Source organism: Peromyscus californicus, unplaced genomic scaffold (assembly GCF_007827085.1).
Source record: "Peromyscus californicus insignis strain IS unplaced genomic scaffold, ASM782708v3 Scaffold_18__1_contigs__length_77618521, whole genome shotgun sequence".
NCBI classification, from domain to species: domain Eukaryota; kingdom Metazoa; phylum Chordata; class Mammalia; order Rodentia; family Cricetidae; genus Peromyscus; species Peromyscus californicus.
Window position 1 is genome coordinate 59,298,483 of NW_026294480.1, and position 20,104 is coordinate 59,318,586.

A 20,104-nucleotide genomic window follows, 5' to 3' on the forward strand; every position below is an offset into this window, starting at 1 on the left:
GACACGGTTCATCTTCCTTATGTGCAAGCCCTAGGTTCAATACACAGTACTCCCCAAAGCAATCAGAAAGAAAGAAAAAAACCAAACTGAGATGTAGCATTCAAGGAGATAAAGACATAGAGAAATGTTTTAAATCTTTTTAATACAAAAAAAACAAGTCAATGTAGAAAAATTTGTGAAATGTTTTATACTTATTTATAAGCTTGATATATCACTTAATATCTATCATGAGGCCAGGCAGTGGTGGCGCACGCCTTTAATCCCAGCACTCGGGAGACAGAGCCAGGCAGATCTCTGTGAGTTCGAGGCCAGCCTGGACTACATAGAGCGAAATCCAGGACAGGCACCAAAACTACACAGAGAAACCCTGTCTAGAAAATAAATAAAACCAAACAAAACAAAATCTATTATGAGAATATTCCCACTTGGTGGAATTTCATTAACATTTTACTCTCACATCAATATTGTTTTTAATTTGAAAAAGCAAGGTGTTCACAACACTATACGGTTAGTCGGGTATAGTACTCACAACTGATTTCTCAAGTTTCTAATACTGGGGTTGGGGAGGTGGCTCCTTGGCTAAGAGTTCCTGCTGCTGCTCCAGGGCTCCTAAGCCTGGCTCCCAGCACCTACACAGGGTGACTCGCCTGTACCTTCACCCCCAGGGGATCCAGCCCTCCCCTGACCACTCAATGACTACACACAGGTGCACATCCCCACACTGTGAAAACACATGCATGCACACACACACACACACACACACACACACACACACACACATTTGTGCACATACCTATGCAAACATGCAAGCACATTGTAAAGCCCCCATGCATGCACACACATATGCACACATGTACATGTGCATACTCAAGCACACATTCATGAACATGCATGCACATGCACACATATACACATGCATACACGTGCACACATAAGTATACACACATGCACACACACACAGAAATATTGAAAATACTGCATTAAAAATAAGATGTCAAGAGCCGGGCGGTGGTGGCGCACGCCTTTAATCCCAGCACTCGGGAGGCAGAGCCAGGCGGATCTCTGTGAGTTCGAGGCCAGCCTGGGCTACCAAGTGAGTTCCAGGAGAGGCGCAAAGCTACACAGAGAAACCCTGTCTCGAAAAAACCAAAAAAAAAAAAAAAAAAAAAAAAAAAATAAGATGTCAAAAGGTGAATGTGCTGTTACAGTACTGCTTAGGATTTCCTTTAACAAGTTTGAAATTTACATGTGAGCCTGCATAGAAGAGTGAATGAGCTCTATTACCGACTAGCAAAACAATTAAAATTTCTAAGTTTCTGTGTAAAGAACATGATAAATTTCTAATATTAACCTGCCAAAGAAACTAAACTCATTTCATAGGCTATTTTATTACTGACTTCCCACACTTTGGTGAGTACAAACAAAAATAAGCATATATTGGAAGTACAAAGCCGTAGGAAAGAAGTTTAAAAGCCCGGCAGTATTTTGTGTATAAAGTCTAGGAATCAGTCACCCCAAGTGTAAATTCATGGTGCAGAGGCACATTACCCACTTTAGTAAACTGCTACATAAGATGAATGGGGCTCAAAAATGTAAAATCAACTACAAATAATAAAAAAAAAAAAAAACCCAGGGCTTGATAAGGCCCCATGAGCCTGTGTCCTTATGGACCTTTGGCCAGATATCATACCAAAGATCACACAGTGCGTCTTTAAATAGGAATCGGTCAGTGTCAAAACAATTGACAATCAGCAAAATGAGTCCCCACTAGAAGGCAGATTTCTATTACTTCACTACTCTTCACTGGTTGCAGTCTGTAAAAGTTCATCTACCCCCTTAGTACGCTTCATAAGCAGGAGGCCAATCAGCACTCACCTCTCTCCAAGGGCTGACAAACTGTGTCCGAGCATATCGAGTTAGCATGTGGATTATGACAACCTGCCCCCACTCCTCGACATCGACCAGGAGGTTACAAAGCTTGCGGTAATTCCTGTGGATCAGATCGATTCTATCTGGGCACACTTCTTCAAAAGCCATCACCACACTGCCAGCCACCAGCTGAGAAGAAAGAAATAGTAACTCATTAAATACACTCTCACCATCCAAGATCGTACTCGGGTATTCCAGCAGCACAGTCATGTTATGACAATAATATTCAAAGTTTTAGTCATTCAGTTACAATGAGTATTAAAAAAAGTACCCTTTTCTTGAAGAATACCTTTAAAACCTATAATTAGTATGGAAAATGAATCTTCTTCTGAAGAGAGATAAATCCAGTTTATTTTAGTTTATCAAGTTAAATTCTAATAATTGTTTGTACATGTGTTAAATATTAATAACTCAGTTTTGGTATTTTTTTTTGTGGGTTTTTGTTGTTGTTGTTGTTGTTGTTTGGTTTTTGGAGACAAGGTTTCTCTGTGTAACAGCTCTGGCTGTCCTGGAACCCGCTTTGTAGACCATGCTGGCCTCAAACTCACAGAGATCCGCCTGCCTCTGCCTCCTGAGATTAAAGGCGTGGTACAACCATCACCCAAACTTAAACTATAAAGACGCTTTCTTCGATTGTAACGACATTCAGAAAGAGACTTGCAACAATAACAAAGATCACAGGCCCAGTTTCAAGTAAAAATAGCAGGGACTCAACAACACGTCTACATTAGAAAGTACACAAAGAACTCAGTGTGTTTAATACAAAAACACTTCCAAATCTCACACATTTTAGTCTATTTGTTTTTACCAATATAATTTATTTTCAAAGAAAACACAGTGACTGAAATGTCAGTATATCATGAATAAAAATTGGAATAATGTATTGCCAAAAGGGGACAGCTTTCCCCTAGACTAATTAATGATATCATAAATGTGGACTTCTGAATTGTCATGCTCTTACAAATTTTGGGTGAAACTCAGATTCTTTCAACATAAAGGTACAAGGCAAGCAGAAGATTTAATATACAAATTCTTCTATATGTGTACCATATATACATGCAGTTAGCCAACAGTGTAATACTGTTTTGAAAATACAAATTAATATCATATTCTTTCTAAACACTAGGGATTTTCCTTTTAGTATCTAAAATTTCCCACATGACTAAAAATAAACAATTAAATAGAAATATCACTTATTGAAATGGTGCTTTTGGAAAAATAGCTACAATGATATTCATATTTTGAGTGTTTGTCCCTCTACTTGGTTACCATTTAGTTTATTAATATGCAACCAACAACACAATTGAAAGAAAACAGCTCAGAATATAGACTTGCTATTATGCTAAACAAGTTTCAAGTCCTGTGGGGATTTTATGAATTACCAATCAGTATAAACGTGAAGCTGCATTTATTGACTCCAGCCCTACCCATGTACTGGTGCCTGCTGGTCCCAGCATGTATTCACCTCAATCGAAAAGCAAAGAATTGATTATTTGTGTGAGCTAAATAAAAATGTATTATACATCTAATTTCCTATTTGCTGTTGATATGGAAAGCAAGTTAAATGCATGTTTTCAACTCCTCATTTTCATATCTTCTGCATCAATTAGTCTTCAAATATATTCAAAGCAACTTACAACCTGTGATTATAAGATTAAAATTAAAAATTTAAAAATCTCTTAAAATAACCAAGTCTATAACATCAAACTATAGAATAAATTATTATTTGAGTTATAAACATCTATATATACTGTATTTACAAATCAGCAATTACTATCATTATTATAAATAATAATTGTTAAGAAAAACTACAAAAATGAGGTATTTCTTAGACTAATCTATGTGATTGAACTCATTTTAAATTTTTAAATAATTTTCATTTTTAAATGCTATATAAAATCAAGGATCTTTTTAAACCCAGAAAGTATTTTATTCCAAATGATTAGATACCAAACAATGAAATGGAAAATCAGCTCCTGCAGGATGTTAAATTTATCAAGCCGCAACAACATGTATATAACTGCAGGGTACTAAAACACCCTAGACGTTCCAGGAAGGAGAGAAAATAGTCATTTAAGCACAAATAAGGCTTCAGGAAACACTAAAAATAGGAAGGATGTGAAAAGAGCATCATCACAAAACATCTAAAACGGGCCATTTTAGATGCTCACTTCATTGTATAGTTTGTTTGTTTGTTTTAAACAGTCTCAGCCTTTGATAAACACTAGTAGAAGAATTGATCAGTTGGGTCTATTAAACGTTCACTATCCATAAAACATTCAGAATTAAAATAGAATGATCTAATCAGATTTTGAAACCAAAAATATTGATTTCCAAAAAACAAACAGTTACTCTCCATCCCCCTGTGTCAACAGCAGCTCTTCACACAGTGGGAATAAATCACTCCGACAAACCGCAATGAGCTCATCAGATCTAGACGCAGCTTTCCATTTATGTATTTTTTATATTAAAGCAATAAACGTGGTTCATTTATCTCCCCTTGGTTGCCACGTCTTTCTGTGCTGTTGCTATGAACTTCAGCCATTAGCTGTGCTCCAAGGTAAACTACATGAACCATCAACAAAAGTGACATCCCATCTATGGAGTTCATATTTTCTCTAGATTATCTATGCTAGTTGACAAGCTGGTAATGAAAAAAATCACACTAAGCAAATGGTTCCTCTAATAACAATAAATTTTCTATAAAATTATGAAGGGTACAAAACGTTTCCTTGCATCTATTTTGTCATGAATTCTAATTAACGTTACAAAAATCTGAGTGCTGGGTCATCACAAGAAGTGCATCACAGTGTGATTGATAAGATGGTATGAGTTAGCCAATGCTGCCAAGATTTTCTCCCCTTAAATTAATGGCCATCCAACCTGCTCTAATCATACAGCCCAAATGATATTCCCCTTCTTATTTCAATTTTCTTGAGGCATGGAAAATAAGAAAGATCAGTCATTTATCTTCTAATAGCTGGATAATAGATCTATCACAATAAAACATCTGCACAAACTCGGGGGTGGGCTTTCTTCTTTTCCCCACAACAGCGAAGCTTTTACCAGCATTAAATCAATAACTTAGAAAATGGTATCTTACCCCTACGATTTAGCTAGGAGCCATCCACCTATTCATTAAGCAGTCTATAGTTAAAATTAAGGAAACTTTGAGTCATTAAAAATACATCAACAACTCAGCTTTTCAGGAAGCATTAATGTAATTTATCTTCCTCAGAAATTTAAACGCCATTGATAGGATTTTCTTTGAAACTGACTTGAAACAAACAAACAAAAAGCAAAAGCACAAAAAATAAGGACCACCATGCCTCTGAGGCATTCTAACTATCTGGTTCCATGTTTTCAATGCTCAACAAATATGAATTTCTACATTCCAAAGAAAAATAAAAAGTGTTATAGATTTAAGGAAGCATTTATAATAGAACCTTTGGAAAGGTTTATAGTACAGTGTATTGTGCTAAGCACACAACGCAGATGAAAGTGGTGTGAATCCAGGAAGATATAACCAACATTACAATAAAAATACTGTTTCCACTGCCTGGAGATGACAAATACATAGGCGAAATGTTCCCTTCTAATTCCAACTTTCGCACGTGAGAGCTTTCTAAATGTCTCTATAAACACAAAGACACCTTCAAACAACAGTGACCTAAAAGGCACTGCCATGCTTGTCCAGCTGCTACCAGAACTGTGTGCCTGAATCCAAAGAGATTTCTTTTTAGGGAACAACTACCTCCTTGTCTTTTTGAGCCATGTGCTTCTCACACACTAAAAGACCTTGGAGATCTCAATATGAAAACCCTCCCTGGGCTAAGAAGAGCAACAGAAGGCACCTCCCCTAATCAACAGAGCTCAAAGAAACAAGTCTTAAAAAACACTGACATCTTTCACATCCCATACTTTCAGTAACATAAAACCATCAATACATCAGTCCCCATATCATGCCAGTGAATAAACTCCTCAAAATGTGAAAATAGTTAGATAGGATCATTTGATTGGAAAATTTTTAAATTTATGTAATTAGTGATTCTGTAATTTTTAAAAAATGTATTCTTTCACAACTGCACACATACACACTGTACTCTGATAATACACTCCCATTGCGCTCTCTCACTTTCCAAACCCCTTCTCCCCAACGGTCCCATCCAGATTTTCATGAGGTTTTCTGGGGGAGTTTTTGTGAATTTTTTTGTTAATTTTAGTGTCGATGTTAACATTGTAAGTATAGAGAGAATGTGCCTGTCTTCTCTCAATGAGTATTACACATAACCAATGAAACAAATTAATAAATATAGATATGTGAATATATAGAATGCATGTATACAAGATATAATATAGATATAGATATATACATAGAGACAGATAGATATAATGTATGGATATAAGAATATCTTTTTAATCTTTCCACAGTAGAATATAATTATAATAGAACACAAAAGAGGAATAATCAATGAACATTCTTTTTTTTTTTTTAAATGAACATTCTTAAAAGACTACTTAATACTTAGATACTGGTTAGCCAAGTTAATGGTACCTAGACAAAGTTGAATTCAAATCCCTTAATCTAAATCCTCAAAAAAAAAAAAAAAGAAAAAGAAAAGAAAAAAGGAATCAGGCTGTGTAAAGATTTAGCCCACTGTAAGATGCTTGCCTTGTGAACATAAGGATTTGGGTTCAGTCTCCGAACCTGTCATAAGAACACCCATGCACGGTAGCACATGACTGTAATCCCAGGGGGGAAAGGCAGAGACAGGAGGATCCCTAGGGCCCCTAGTCAGTCAATCTAGGTGCTTGGTGGGCTCAGGACAGCAAGAAATCTTGTCTCAAAAACAAAGTGAGAAGGAAAACCTGCTTGTTAAAATGCATGTCCCAAATCCCAGAAAGTTCTTCCTGAAAACAGTGACTATGAAGAGAAAAAAAAACCCAAATAGTATCAGATATCAAACTACTATCACTAATAACACAATAAATAATGTAAGAACTAACCATTAAATATCAAATACCTACTAAAGATATCTATTCAATGTTTTTTCCTTATTTTGGAAATAAACAGTCAGGAACTTGAGCTGGCAATCAAATTGACAAGAAATTATGTCCATTACACTCCTTTGAGCCATCTTCTTTTCAGTTAGAATATTGCAAACACTTTGTGCTGTGAAGACAGGTGAAGATTCTGCATGTAACAGCGATTTAAACTCAAAACAACTTCATGGATTAGAGGCTATAAACCATACAAAGACATAGGGAACATAACACATTCGATTCTCATACCTGAGACTATAGTTCAGACCCAGGATACAAGACGCAGCCTAGCCAGCATGGTGTGACCCTAGCACATGGGAGATGGAGGAGATCAGCACGTAAAGACAAGGGAGTTGCAGCAAGTTCAAGGCCAGCCTGGTCTACAGAGCAAGTCTGTGGCCAGCCAAGGAGCCAAGGGAATGTTCCAATGCAACAACACAGCACAACAACAAAAGGCCAGGGGAGGAACAGATGTCCTATCTGGAAACACGCGTGTACACAGGGGAGGAACAGATGTCCTATCTGGAAACACGCGTGTACACAGGGGAGGAACAGATGTCCTATCTGGAAACACGCATGTACACAGGGGAGGAACAGATGTCCTAACTGGAAAGATGCGTGTACATGTAACACGAATTGCTAAATGGTCTTTTTATAAAAAACCCAAAGCCTGATATTGGAGTGAATGCTAAAAGATCAGAGAGACAAAGGAACAAGCCACCTCTTACCTCTAGGACTCCTCAGTCTGAAAAGCTTTCCTCAGCCTAAAGGCTTTAGTTCCTGTCTCCTCACACCTTATATGCCTTTCTCCACCACCCATATCATTTCCTGTCTCAACTTTCCTACTGCTGGGATTAATGGTGTGTGACTCCCAAGTATTGAGATTGAAGGTGTGTGCCACCACTGCCTGGCTCTGTTTCTCTCCTAGACTGAATCAATCTCATGAAGTCCAGGGTGGCTTTGAACTCCAGATGGATCTCTGCCTCCCGAGTGCTAGGATTAAAGGTGTGTGCCACCACTGTCTTGCCTCTATGTTTAATCTAGTGGCTGGCTCTGTCCTCTGATCTTCAGGCAAATTTTATTAGGGTACACAATATATCACCACATTTCCCCTTTTTCTCTAATAAAAGAAGGTTATAACTAATTTAAGAAAAACTATAAAATAAGTATATACAATATATACAGTCAAGAATTACATTAACAATGTCCAGTCCATAAACATTTGTCAAATTCAGAAAAAATACTCTATTATCTATCCTATTTTGGTGAATCCAAAGTTTTGTACCTAATTCACTTTCTATCCTAACTTGTATTACCAACTAAAAACTATCTTTTGATGTTTTTCAAACTTATACACTTTACACCACTTTAGTGAGTTTCTTTTCTGAAATTGTTAACAAGGAAAACTATAACTGTCTAATCTTCATCTCCCTCAGAGACCTGAGAAGGAAATAATATGACCTAGTAAAACAGGAAGTGCAAACAAGCGACTTCCAAAAAAAATGTGAGAAATGACAGAAACAGCTGGCTGCCTGGACAGTCACCCAAGGTTCCTCTGTAACATTGGGGGCATCCATCCTCTGCCTACAGGCTTAGCATATCTCACAGACTCATCTGTGAAGCAGGATGTTCTAAAGGGCTGTCCTACTTTGTCTTGGCAAGGATCGGCAGTCCTTTCTTTTGTGTCCTGCTTATCCATTGGACAGCATACTGTCAGCAGTCGAGGCAAGGGCATTTTCTTGCCCAGTGGTTAACTTCTGCCACAAAGAAAGAAAACTCCATAAGGAGCTTCTTCAATGCCCATCATCTTCTCTGAAGTATATTAGTGATGGCAGGAGCAGACATGTCTCATACATAAAAAAAAAAATCTGTCATTAAAACATCTTAAAAGTCATATTCTATAGATCTCTGAAGTGTTTGAAGATGACCTGTTTATCTAAAATATATCTGTTTGACCTTAAAAACATACCTAATATGACTACAAGTTTGATTGTAATAACTAACTACTAACTTGCATTTCTTTATATCCTAATTAGTTGGTAATAATAACTTTCAAGGACTAGCAAATTGCATTACATTGTTAAATGAACTACATAGGTATAATACCTTGAACAAGAGCAGAAATGTATGTACAGTATGTTCTAACAAAACTAATCTCAAATTTGCATCAATATACAAAATTTGTATACAAGATACAAAAATCCAATCCAATGTAAAATATTTAAAACTAGTAGTTGCCTTTTAAAAGTAGATTTCATAATATATCTTTTTATCTTATATCTATACTCTTATTTTTTCTTTTCAGGGTAGATTCAATAATCTACCTTTTATCTTATCTATATCCTCTTTTTTTCAGAGTAGATTCAATAATTTACCCTTTTATAATATCATTTCTATATATTTTTTGGAGTAGATTCAATAATCTTTTTTATCCTATATTTCTATATAATACATTTCTATATCATATCCCCCTTTCTTCTTTTAGAAAGAGATCGACTATGATCAATAACAATCTTTAACCAACCCCTAAACAAAGACAAACATTCATAATCCATTTTTTGGAAATATGGGCATAGTTTTCTAGGCTCCTTCCTGCTGATTAGGGGCACTGGTAATCTTATGGGGATACAAAGAAAATTTAGGATTATGGTCAAATCCGGATTGGAGTAGTCTATGAGACTAGATCATCTCAACTAGCCATCTCGATATTATCCTGAGCAGTTTGTAGTCCAAAGCCAATCTTTGGGTGGTGTTTGCCAGCTTAATAGTGTTATCACTGTCCAGATGGAATCATAGTTGTAGGATCGCATCATATTTTTGGAAACTTCAAAGTCGCTGTTTGGTGTGGACATGGTTCACTGCAGAGTATCTTTTTCTTAGGACAAGTTTTCTAGACGATTTGTCCTTTTTCTTCAGATGTCTCATTTGTCCAGTGGTCTTCAGATTCCTTAGCCTTCATTTTCCTGAAAGACAAAAACAAAACCCTTCCCCAACTCTAACATTGGGGAGTTTCCAAATCTAATCTTTATCAGTTTTGATTTATGGTTTCTCCTGAATTTTTGTTGTATTTTCTTTCTTTCTTTTTTTTTTTTTTTTTTTGGTTTGTTTTATTTTCTAAAGCTGTTCTATCATCCAGAGCAGTATTTTTTTTTTTTTTTTACAACAGGCATTAGGTTCTTTAATTGCTCTGGGAAGAAGTTTCTTCCATGGCGACAGGAAAGGACAGAACCAAATTTGACATGGGAACTGGGAAAGGCCCCTCAAGGTGTTTCCTGATGGCAAAGGCAAAGGATTACCTTTACTGTCCCTTGCTGATCTACATTCATTAGTCCAATGTCTGCCTTTGCCACACCTTCTGCACAATCCAGAAGGGAGGGGCATTCTGTTGGGATTATACCTTGAGAAAACATTATTTCTAGGAACACGCTGTTTAAGTCCCTTTTTAGGTGACCTTCTTTCTGGAAATGGAAACATCTGACATTACTATTTTTCTTCAAACCTGGAAATCACCTCTCCTATCCAAGCATCATCACTGTCCTGAGAGTCAATATTTATTGTATCTGGACACTTTATAGCACCACATGTACATGTGGAAGTTTTGTTTTTAATACCGCCTCCAAATCCTCCCCTCCCCCCACCATCCCGTTTTTTTCTGTTTTTCCATGGCAGGGTCTCTTAATGTAGCTCTCCTGGAACTGACTGTAGACCAGGCTGACCTTGAACTCACAGAGATTCACCTGCTTCAACCTCCCTAGTGCTGGGATTAAAGGCATGTGCCACTACTCCCAGCTACCTCCAAATTTCTTTAAATTTGTGATGGAGCAGAACTAATGGTAAACTACATGTAAATTCAGGAACTGCTTCTTCCAAATCTCACCATTCTCCACAGTATTTAGCAACTTTCCTATAGACACAAGAAAGTACGTACTTTTAAAACTATTATTAAGTTATCTGAGTACTGATACCAGGCTTGATATCTGGATCCCTGACGCAGACAACATGCCTGTCATAGAGCAGACAAAAAGAAGCATGACTTCTCTCAGTTTACTTAGTGAGTCTGTCTATATTTGATCCTTCCTATATATCAACTATGCACAGAAAATATAATGAAGATTTCTAATATGTTCTACACTGAAGAAGTTTAGATGGCTTAGGAATGAAATCCAGTAATTGCCATGTATGACTCTGACAGCATAATGATACTGTCAAGATCATAGAAAGTAAAGGATATGAAGTATTTACCACAACGCTCACTTAGTGCAACCAAGCCGTAAGGGAGGGATGAAAAACACAAGACAGAAAAACAAGTGAAAATGCAGCTAAAAATTCAACTAATTTGACTAACATAGCACTAAGTATAAGCAAATCAATTATTCCAATCAGACGGCAGTTACTATCAGATTTAATTAAGAGTCAAAAGGCATCTATATATGCTACCTATAGAAGGTAACTAGATTGAAAAAAACAAATTGGCCAGGCAGTGGTGGCATAAGCCTTTAATCCCAGCACTCAGGAGGCAGTGGCAGGTGGATCTCTGTGAGTTCAGGGCCAGCCCAGTCTACAGATCAAGTTCTAGGACAGCCAGGAATACACACATGTCTCAAAAAAAAAAAAAAAAAAAAAAAAACCAAAAATATACAATTGGAAAATGAAAGTTTGGAAAATGAAAGTGTGAAAACAATCATAAATTAGACTGACTGTACATAAAACAAGACACATTATTAAAGATTAAAATGGACATTTTATAAATAATAAGATAAAATTATTATAAATATATGTATTGATATCAGAGCTCCTAAGTATACATGGCAAACACTGACAGAACTGAAGAGAAATTCCAACACCCACTTTTCAACACAAATAACAGGCATGGGCCTGCAAATGGCTCAGTGGGTAAAAGCCTCCCACTAAGACCATGACCTCAGTTATAACCCAGAACCCACGTGATGCAAAGAGGGAACCAGATCTGCAAGCAGTCCTCTGGCTGCCACACATATACATATGTATGCACACATACAAAGTAAGTAAGTACAATTAACAAGCATAAAGGAGCCAGTGACTACTGTTAGAGACCTGCTGGATGACAGTAGTCCATGTTCCCTAGCATGATCACTTCCTAAGTAGTTTTGAGTTGCAAAAAGTAGGTACAAAAGCCCTAATACAGCAGTATAATGCCTCCAGACACCTGTTCACACACCCGCAAGTTACATCTACTCCTAAGTCTTGTTAACTGCCAATGCACACATAAATTGAGCAAGGAAAAGGGATACATGTGGATACACATTTTCTCAAAAGACTATTTGTTTTAATTAGAAAAATAACTCTTAGGAAAAAAAAAATGAGCCTTCTTCAATTATAAAATTTTCTTAGGGAGCCGGGTAGTGGTGAACGCCTTTAATCCCAGCATTCCAGAGGTAGAGGCAAGTGGATCTCAAGTGAATTCAAGGCCAGCCTGGTCTACAGAGTGAGTTCCAGGATAGCCAAGGCTACACAGAGAAACCCTGTCTCGAAAAATTAAAATTTTTAGGGAAGAAACATTTTGAGAATTGTTTTAATATTTTAGAAAATGTGCAGAAGCTGGGCATCTTAGAGCATGTCTGTAACCCTAGCACTTGAGAAGCTGCAGTCAAACTGCTATGAAGCAGAGGTCAATCTGGTAGAAACAGTGAGCTCCAGGTTGGCCTGGGCTGTCTGAGACCCTGTCTAAAACCCAGCAGCAAGAACAAAAGGAAAAAGAACATTTGTGATACTAAAGGCCCCTCTCTGTTGTTCAATAGGTCTGTAATACTTGCTTTGTTTGGGGTTGGGGATTTTGTTGTTGTTGAGACAGTCTCACACTGCCCTGGGTAACCTAGAACTCACGATGTATGCCAGGCTGGCTTCAAGCTCACAGAGATTGCCTGCCTCTTCGTCCCAAATGTTGGGATTAAAGGGGTACACCAATATGCCCAGTTTTAATATTTTAGACATGAACTTCATTAATAATTATAGCCTATTATAGAATCAATAAAAATAATTCTAGAGAATTTACCATGGTAAATCATAGTAAAATAAAACATAATTCAGTAACATCAAAAGACAATACTCACAGTGCTCTTATCTTTCAGAAGCTTCTCAATGACTTCAATTAACATTTCCTTCTGCTCTGGATCAAGACTAAAATGTTAAAAATAGATAAATAAGTTGAGTGCATTTATTGCCCTTCATTCTAACATCCAATGACACCAAACACTTCAAGAATGCTGAGGGTTGGCCGGGCGGTGGTGGTGCACACTTTAGTCCCAGCACTCGGGAGGCAGAGGCAGGTGATCTCCGTGAGTTCAAAGCCAGCCTGGTCTACAGAGTGAGTTCCAGGACAGCCAGGGCTGTTGTACAGAGAAACCCTGTCTCTAAAACCAAACGAAAACAACACAACACAACACAAAACAAAAAGGAACGGCAAGGTGTTCCAAGAGAAGAGTGAGGTTTCCAGACACAGACGTCTTAGTAAGATGGGGTGGGTTTTCCAGCCAGAGTCATCTTTCCTCTCTACAGCAGCTCATGCTAACTAAACCAGGTGTCTATGACTTCCACAGCCAGCTGGAGAACTGTAAGGAAGTAGCTGAGAAAGTACCTGATTGAAATTCCCTTTTTTGTCTCAAGGGAAAAAGGGAAAGACAGTAAATTTTTTTTTTTTTTTTTTTTGGTTTTTCGAGACAGGGTTTCTCTGTGTAGCTTTGCGCCTTTCCTGGAACTCACTTGGTAGTCCAGGCTGGCCTCGAACTCACAGAGATCCACCTGGCTCTGCCTCCCGAGTGCTGGGATTAAAGGCGTGCGCCACCACCGCCCGGCCCAGTAAATGTTTTTAACTATGGTTGTGTAACTGTCAAAAACAAAAAGAGCATTTCTAAATAAAACCTCATGACCTTAGCCTGCTAATGGAGACACGCATTACGAAGTCGTCATCTAAACTGAGGGGGAAAGTGGGCCAGACTATGAAACCATCTGGCGGAGAGAAGACACAGCAGTGCTAAGGACTGTCACGCGGGGACAGAGAGTGGACAGTGAGCTGCCACCTGGCCACCAGGCATACTTTTAAGCCATTACTGTGACTTTACATTTCTTTTTTAAAGTTTTATTGCAGGTATTTATTTAGGGGGGAGGTTTCCACATGTGCCGTGATGTTCGTGTGGCAGTCACAAAACAACGGATTATTTGGCACAGGGGTCATTGCCACCTTAAGGGTGTGAATGCTGTTCACAATCCACACATCTGCTGATTTCCTGCATTTCACGTGTCTGACACGACACTGCGAGCACACCGGAGACAAGGGGTAGCTTACAGACAGACGGCAGAAAGCAGCCACACACTGCGACACATAACTCGTTCCAGACAGTACCTTTCCCCCAGAGATCAAGGAATTATATGATATTTGCTAAAAATGTCAATAGCATGTACTAAGAAATCACTGAATCGGGGGAGAGAGATGGCTCAGCAGTTAAGGACACTGGTTGCTCTTCCGAGGGACCCAAGCTCTATCCCCAGCACCCACACAGTAGCTCACAACCATCTAACTCTAGTCCCAGGGGATCCAATGCCCTCTCCTGGCCTCCATAGGTACTGCATGCAGACAGTGCACAGAGATATATGCAGGCAAAAAACACCATACACATAAAAATAAAGGTTAAAAAAAATGTTGGACACTATATAAAAACTCTGACTCACAAAAATAAATCACTACAAAAAAAGTAAGTAATAAAATAGCTCTATCCAAGAATCACACTCCACAGAGTGAAGAGCAGAAACAAAGATGAGTTGTAAGCAAAACACATGAAATTCTACTCTATAGTAAAGAAGGCAATCTCCCCATCCCCGCCCGTTTCATGTATGTGAGCGTGTGGTTGCATGCACCTGTACATACACATTCAGAGGCCAGAGGAGGACGCTGGTGTCTTCTTCAACGGTTCTATGCCTTACTGTCTTGAGACAAGGTGTCCCACTGAACCAGACACTCACCATGCTGGCTAGGCTGGCCAGCCAGCCAGTTCCCAGGATCTACTCCTCTCCCCTCCCCACCACGCTGCAGACACTTGCAGTCACAGCAAGCTGGGTCAACCCTGGGTGCTGGGATCTGTGCTTATGCATTCGTGTTTCACACCCACTGAGCCATCTCCCAGCCCCTCTGTTTTCTGACAACACATACATATGTGCACATGTCTAAGACACACTATACAAATGAGAATTCAAACTCTGATTAAAGCTATGGAACCTAGAAGTAAACAGAGGCCCTAGCACACTCAGAAGTAAAAGTCCTCACAGGGTCTCTATAACCAACACAAAAGCAAAGATGTGTAAAGATTATTTATAGGGGGGAAAAAACACAGCCAAATTCCTTTACTTAAAAGGACGCGCTAGAAAGTACCTCTGACTTACAACAGTCTATATAGCCTACTGTGATCAACAAAGCACCTACCTATACAACTTCTGTATAGCATGGGCTGCATTCTTCCTGACGTATGGCGACAGGTCAGCTGAAGCCTCTTTAATAGCCAGCATCATGATAGGCACAATAATTGGCACTCTAATACTCGACAGAACTCTCAAGGCACTTGCACGGATTAGTTGATTTGGGTCCTAAAACAGAGTGAAAATAGTCATCACATTTTCAAGTTTAGACTTTCAAACACATCTGTACGATACAGTTAGCAAGTGTTACAGCGCTAATCAACACAGAAGAGCCTTTGAAAACAGGCAATGGTGTCTGAAAACAGGTAAAAACAGGAAAAGTAAATGTGTCTTTTTCTGAAAAGTAAATGTTTCTTTTTGCTTTAAAGAAAGGTGGGTACAATTCTAGCTGACTACTTATTACTAAATGTACTAGACTTTTAATCTTTCATAGTAAAATGCATCATAATGTAAATGTGTTCTTTACAAATGTCCCACTGTCTTATCTCTACACTTTCAACAACTAGTATGATGAGAAGCAGTCCTTCATCTGAGACAACGATAAAATGGACATAAACAGAAGCCGTAACTTCTGGGGCAAGCTTCCACGTGGCCACTGAATCTGCGCTCTGGGAGGCCTTTAACTCCTGCAGCCGCAGCGAGACAAGGTAACAGACTACTGCCCTGCACTGTGCAGACACCTTGGAGCTCTCCACCTGCTCGCTCATCATTTACCTTCAAAGCTCGCTGGAAAGTGCTAATGGACAGGAGCGCCAAGTCCTGCTGTTCCTCAGCATATCGGACGAGGTAAACATATACCAACTTCTTGATCTATTTGGAGGGAAAAAAAAAAGTCATTCACTCCTACTAAGATGAAAATTTAAAACTCAATATTTTATAAACCAAAATCCATTCTCAATTTTCCTCAAGTAAGTAACGGGATCTGGTCACAGCTTAGTCTGTAAAGCAGATTCTATTTTTTGTGATAACGAAAGCAAACAAAAAAAGCTTGTGAAGTAAGCATTTTTATAATCCAATCCACAGCAGTAACATCCTGTCAATGTGTCTCTTCCATTCACATCGAGTTTAATCTCTGAGAAAAAGAACTGTATAATATCAAAATATGAACTGGCAAAAAAATTTTAAAAATCAAAGATACATGTTAATAGCACAGGCCTTCATCATCTGGTATACAAGCTTACATTTCTGTATCCATTTTCCCAAGTGCAGTGTTAGGAAGCCCCACTGTATCCACTTTCCCAAGTGCAGTGTCAGGAAGCCTCACTGTATCCACTTTCCCAAGTGCAGTGTTAGGAAGCCTCACTGTATCCACTTCCCCAAGTGTAGTGTTAGGAAGCCTCACTGTATCCGCTTCCCCAAGTGCAGTGTCAGGAAGCCTCACTGTATCCGCTTCCCCAAGTGCAGTGTTAGGAAGCCTCACTGTATCCGCTTCCCCAAGTGCAGTGTTAGGAAGCCTCACTGTATCCGCTTCCCCAAGTGCAGTGTTAGGAAGCCTCACTGTATCCACTTTCCCAAGTGCAGTGTCAGGAAGCCTCACTGCACTGAACGGCTGTGCTTTTAAGATTTCTAGTTTCAATCTCTTAAATGAAAAGCAAAACTGTACATTCATCTATAGGAAAGGTCAGCACCTGAGACCTGGCTCTTCATAGCATCTTGTTGAGATAATTTCAGACATTAATTCTATGATCCAGCCTGCTTAACCACCTTCACAACATCATAAACACAAATGAAAATTTGGTGAGCACACTTTCTATACCCTCATTAGTGAATATAGTGAAACTTTAATTTATACTAATCCACTCATCCATATTATATAATAATGCTACAGATGAAACTAATTACAAAAAAATAATAATCTCTTAAGTATTCTCCATGGCCAAATAGTTCCACAAAAAAATCTTAAAGATAAACTCCAGCATCTCTAATGCAGTACTCAGCACAGCTAATAATCTGCCCCAAACTTTCTTTTTAGTCAAACAGAAATAATCCTTCAATAACTTGGCCTTGTTCTCAAACTGCACCACCCTCCCCCACCAAATTTCACTTACAATCTTCGAGACCAAAAATTAAAGAATAAAATGCTGACTAATACATAAACAATAAACTGTAGCCAAGTAAACTACACTGTGTGCTGCAATACAAAATAAAGCAAGTCTATATTTAGCACTGAAATCTACATGAAAGATTTTGACATGCTAAATGGTATAAATAAAAAACAAAATCAAAGTTAGTTACATATATATATGGGAGGATGGAGACAGGGCCCCACTCTGTAGCTTGCTCAGGTTAGCCAATCACAACAATCCTCCTGCTTCAGCTACCCACATCTCGGACTCCAGGTGTGCACTACAATGCCTGGCTGAACTAGGGACGCTAAGTTTCCTTATTTCTAGGAAAAGACAGCGTCTTCTGTAGTTTTGACAACCCACAGCCAGCAGAAAAACTGCCATAAACCTGCTCAAGAGATCAACAAAAACTCAGCGAATGAACAGCTTTATCAAGTCAACAATATGTGGCAGCCCCCTTGACACGACAGGAGTCTCTGAGGGCCAACCCCTCTCCCACAAGTGTCCATAATGACATCACTCTACTCGGGAGGCTGAAAGTCCACCCTTCCCAAAAGTGCACTTTAAGATGAACAGCTCTGTGATGAAGGGGATGTATATCTCTTGTTAAGTGAGCAACAGACTCACCGTCTTGTGACTACAGCTACCGTGTGGTGTGTCTCACGGCCCTTCAACATAACAAAGTTCCTTGGAACTTCTAGTTGGGTGGCGGCCCAAGTGAATCCGCCACAAAGACTTTTCAAGTAGTTCAGTTACCAAATTCAAGAAATTTAACACCAGTACAATCCTATTACCTTACAAATAATCCACATTTTAAACTTCCAATCTTATACTGTAGTACATTTTCTCCAATTCAGGGTTCGAGCTGTATGGAAACAACAAGTCTTGTCAGCCATCTTTCATCTCAGGAAGCTCTTCTGTGTTTCTTTCTCCCAGTCAGTGTTCAAATTAACCAGGAGATGACTGGTTATAAAAGAGAAGCATTTGCTGGCTCTGCTTTTATTTTTATTTTCCCTTATTCTTCACCTCAGTCTCTCTAACTTCCCAGTTAAAACCCGCTGAGCACTTTACAGCCCGCAACCTACAACACCACTAACTCAGTTAGCGCTCCCATCCCACTAGGTACGATCACTATCTCCACTCAGGGAGGCAGATTTGCCGATGGTCATAGGACGTGTCTGAGGAGGGCAGGGACACGTTCCTAACTCCTGCATGCTCTGGTCAACGAGGAGAGCCCTCCAATTTTTCTATTAAAGTATTCCCTAAAAAAAAGGAGTTAGTATCCTTCCCCCAGGACACCTGAAAACCTAGTAAAATTACACAATCCAAGGATAAAATTTTCATAAAATACCGGCTTTTTTTCCCTTTGAGACGACTAAACTAGCCAGGAACTCACGTTCCCCTGCCTTGACCACCTCAGTGCTGGGACTATGGAGGACTATACTCAGATCTCTTGTCCTTTAAGGCAGGAAAAAAAAAAACTGTTTTAATTTATAGATGAATGCTTTAAATCATCTAACCTTTAGTAAATCACAGGGCCCAAATTCACACACAAAGTCTAGCATATAGTTTTGCTATGAAGGAACCTGTGTCTTAACTGCAAGTACAGATCTGCACTATGGAGCCTGGCCTTGATGCTCCTGTTCACAAGCCACCAGAAGACAATACTCTATGACGTCAGGGTGTCTCATGCCAGGATCCCCACCTCTATTACCAGTGAACTTTCAGGTTAAATTCCCAATCAGACTCCATGTGATTTACTTTGTCCAAATTGGTGCTTCTCAAACTTCAGAATCTGAACAATCCAAAAATAAACACACATATGTAATACTGTCCCATTAAATAATCTCAAGTTTTTTTGTTTTTTGGGTTTTTTTTTTTTTGCTTGTTTTTTTTTTTTTTTTTTTTTTTACATAAGATATAAACCATAGGTTCCAAAACCAAGCAAGACCAGTTTAGGTGGAAAACAAAGCCAGGTGAGGGAGGCCAGTCTAAAAGTGGTATAAGCCAAAAGATCCAAACCATAAGTAACATTTTTGATTCAAAACAATTTTTTTTTTTTTTTTTTTTTTTTTTTTTGGTTTTTCGAGACAGGGTTTCTCTGTGTAGCTTTGCGCCTCTCCTGGAACTCACTTGGTAGCCCAGGCTGGCCTCGAACTCACAGAGATCCGCCTGGCTCTGCCTCCCGAGTGCTGGGACTAAAGGCGTGCGCCACCACCGCCCGGCTCAAAACAATTTTTAAAGTTCTTGGTATCATAGTTTTGATGCAACGATAGATGATTATTGGAAACATATGACCAGAACTAGAGATTTAAGTTCCTTAGGATACAGCACTTCTGGAAAGCAACCTATACCCACACCTATTGACAGGTATGGTGACAGGTTAATATAGAGTTCACGTCTCAGTCACAAAGTTCTCAAATCACCTTGGAATGAATGTGCTTGAGTTAAACTGTGGACTTCCAGAACTTAGCAGATTTCCACATAAGAGCTCAAAAACTGCCAATCCATCATCACAGGACAGACAAAAATCAGGGTTTTCCAAACAGGTTACTGCACCTAGGACCTCATGTCCTCAGCATCTGTAAGTCATTGAATAGCAATGTCTAAAAGCCACCAAT

General features: G+C 38.8%; 1 protein-coding gene across 4 annotated transcripts in view; it reads right to left on the reverse strand.

The window, feature by feature from the left end:
- Window positions 1-20,104, reverse strand: part of Ap3b1 (adaptor related protein complex 3 subunit beta 1) — a 218,690-nt gene that overhangs the window by 153,403 nt on the left and 45,183 nt on the right. For all 4 annotated transcript variants that reach the window (XM_052743550.1, XM_052743548.1, XM_052743551.1 and 1 more), the window contains 4 exons: window positions 16,132-16,227; window positions 15,425-15,585; window positions 13,062-13,128; window positions 1,876-2,058 (listed from right to left, as the gene is read on the reverse strand). In XM_052743550.1, coding sequence (XP_052599510.1) covers window positions 1,876-2,058; window positions 13,062-13,128; window positions 15,425-15,585; window positions 16,132-16,227 — 507 coding nt within the window. The remainder of the gene's footprint in view (window positions 1-1,875; window positions 2,059-13,061; window positions 13,129-15,424; window positions 15,586-16,131; window positions 16,228-20,104) is intronic.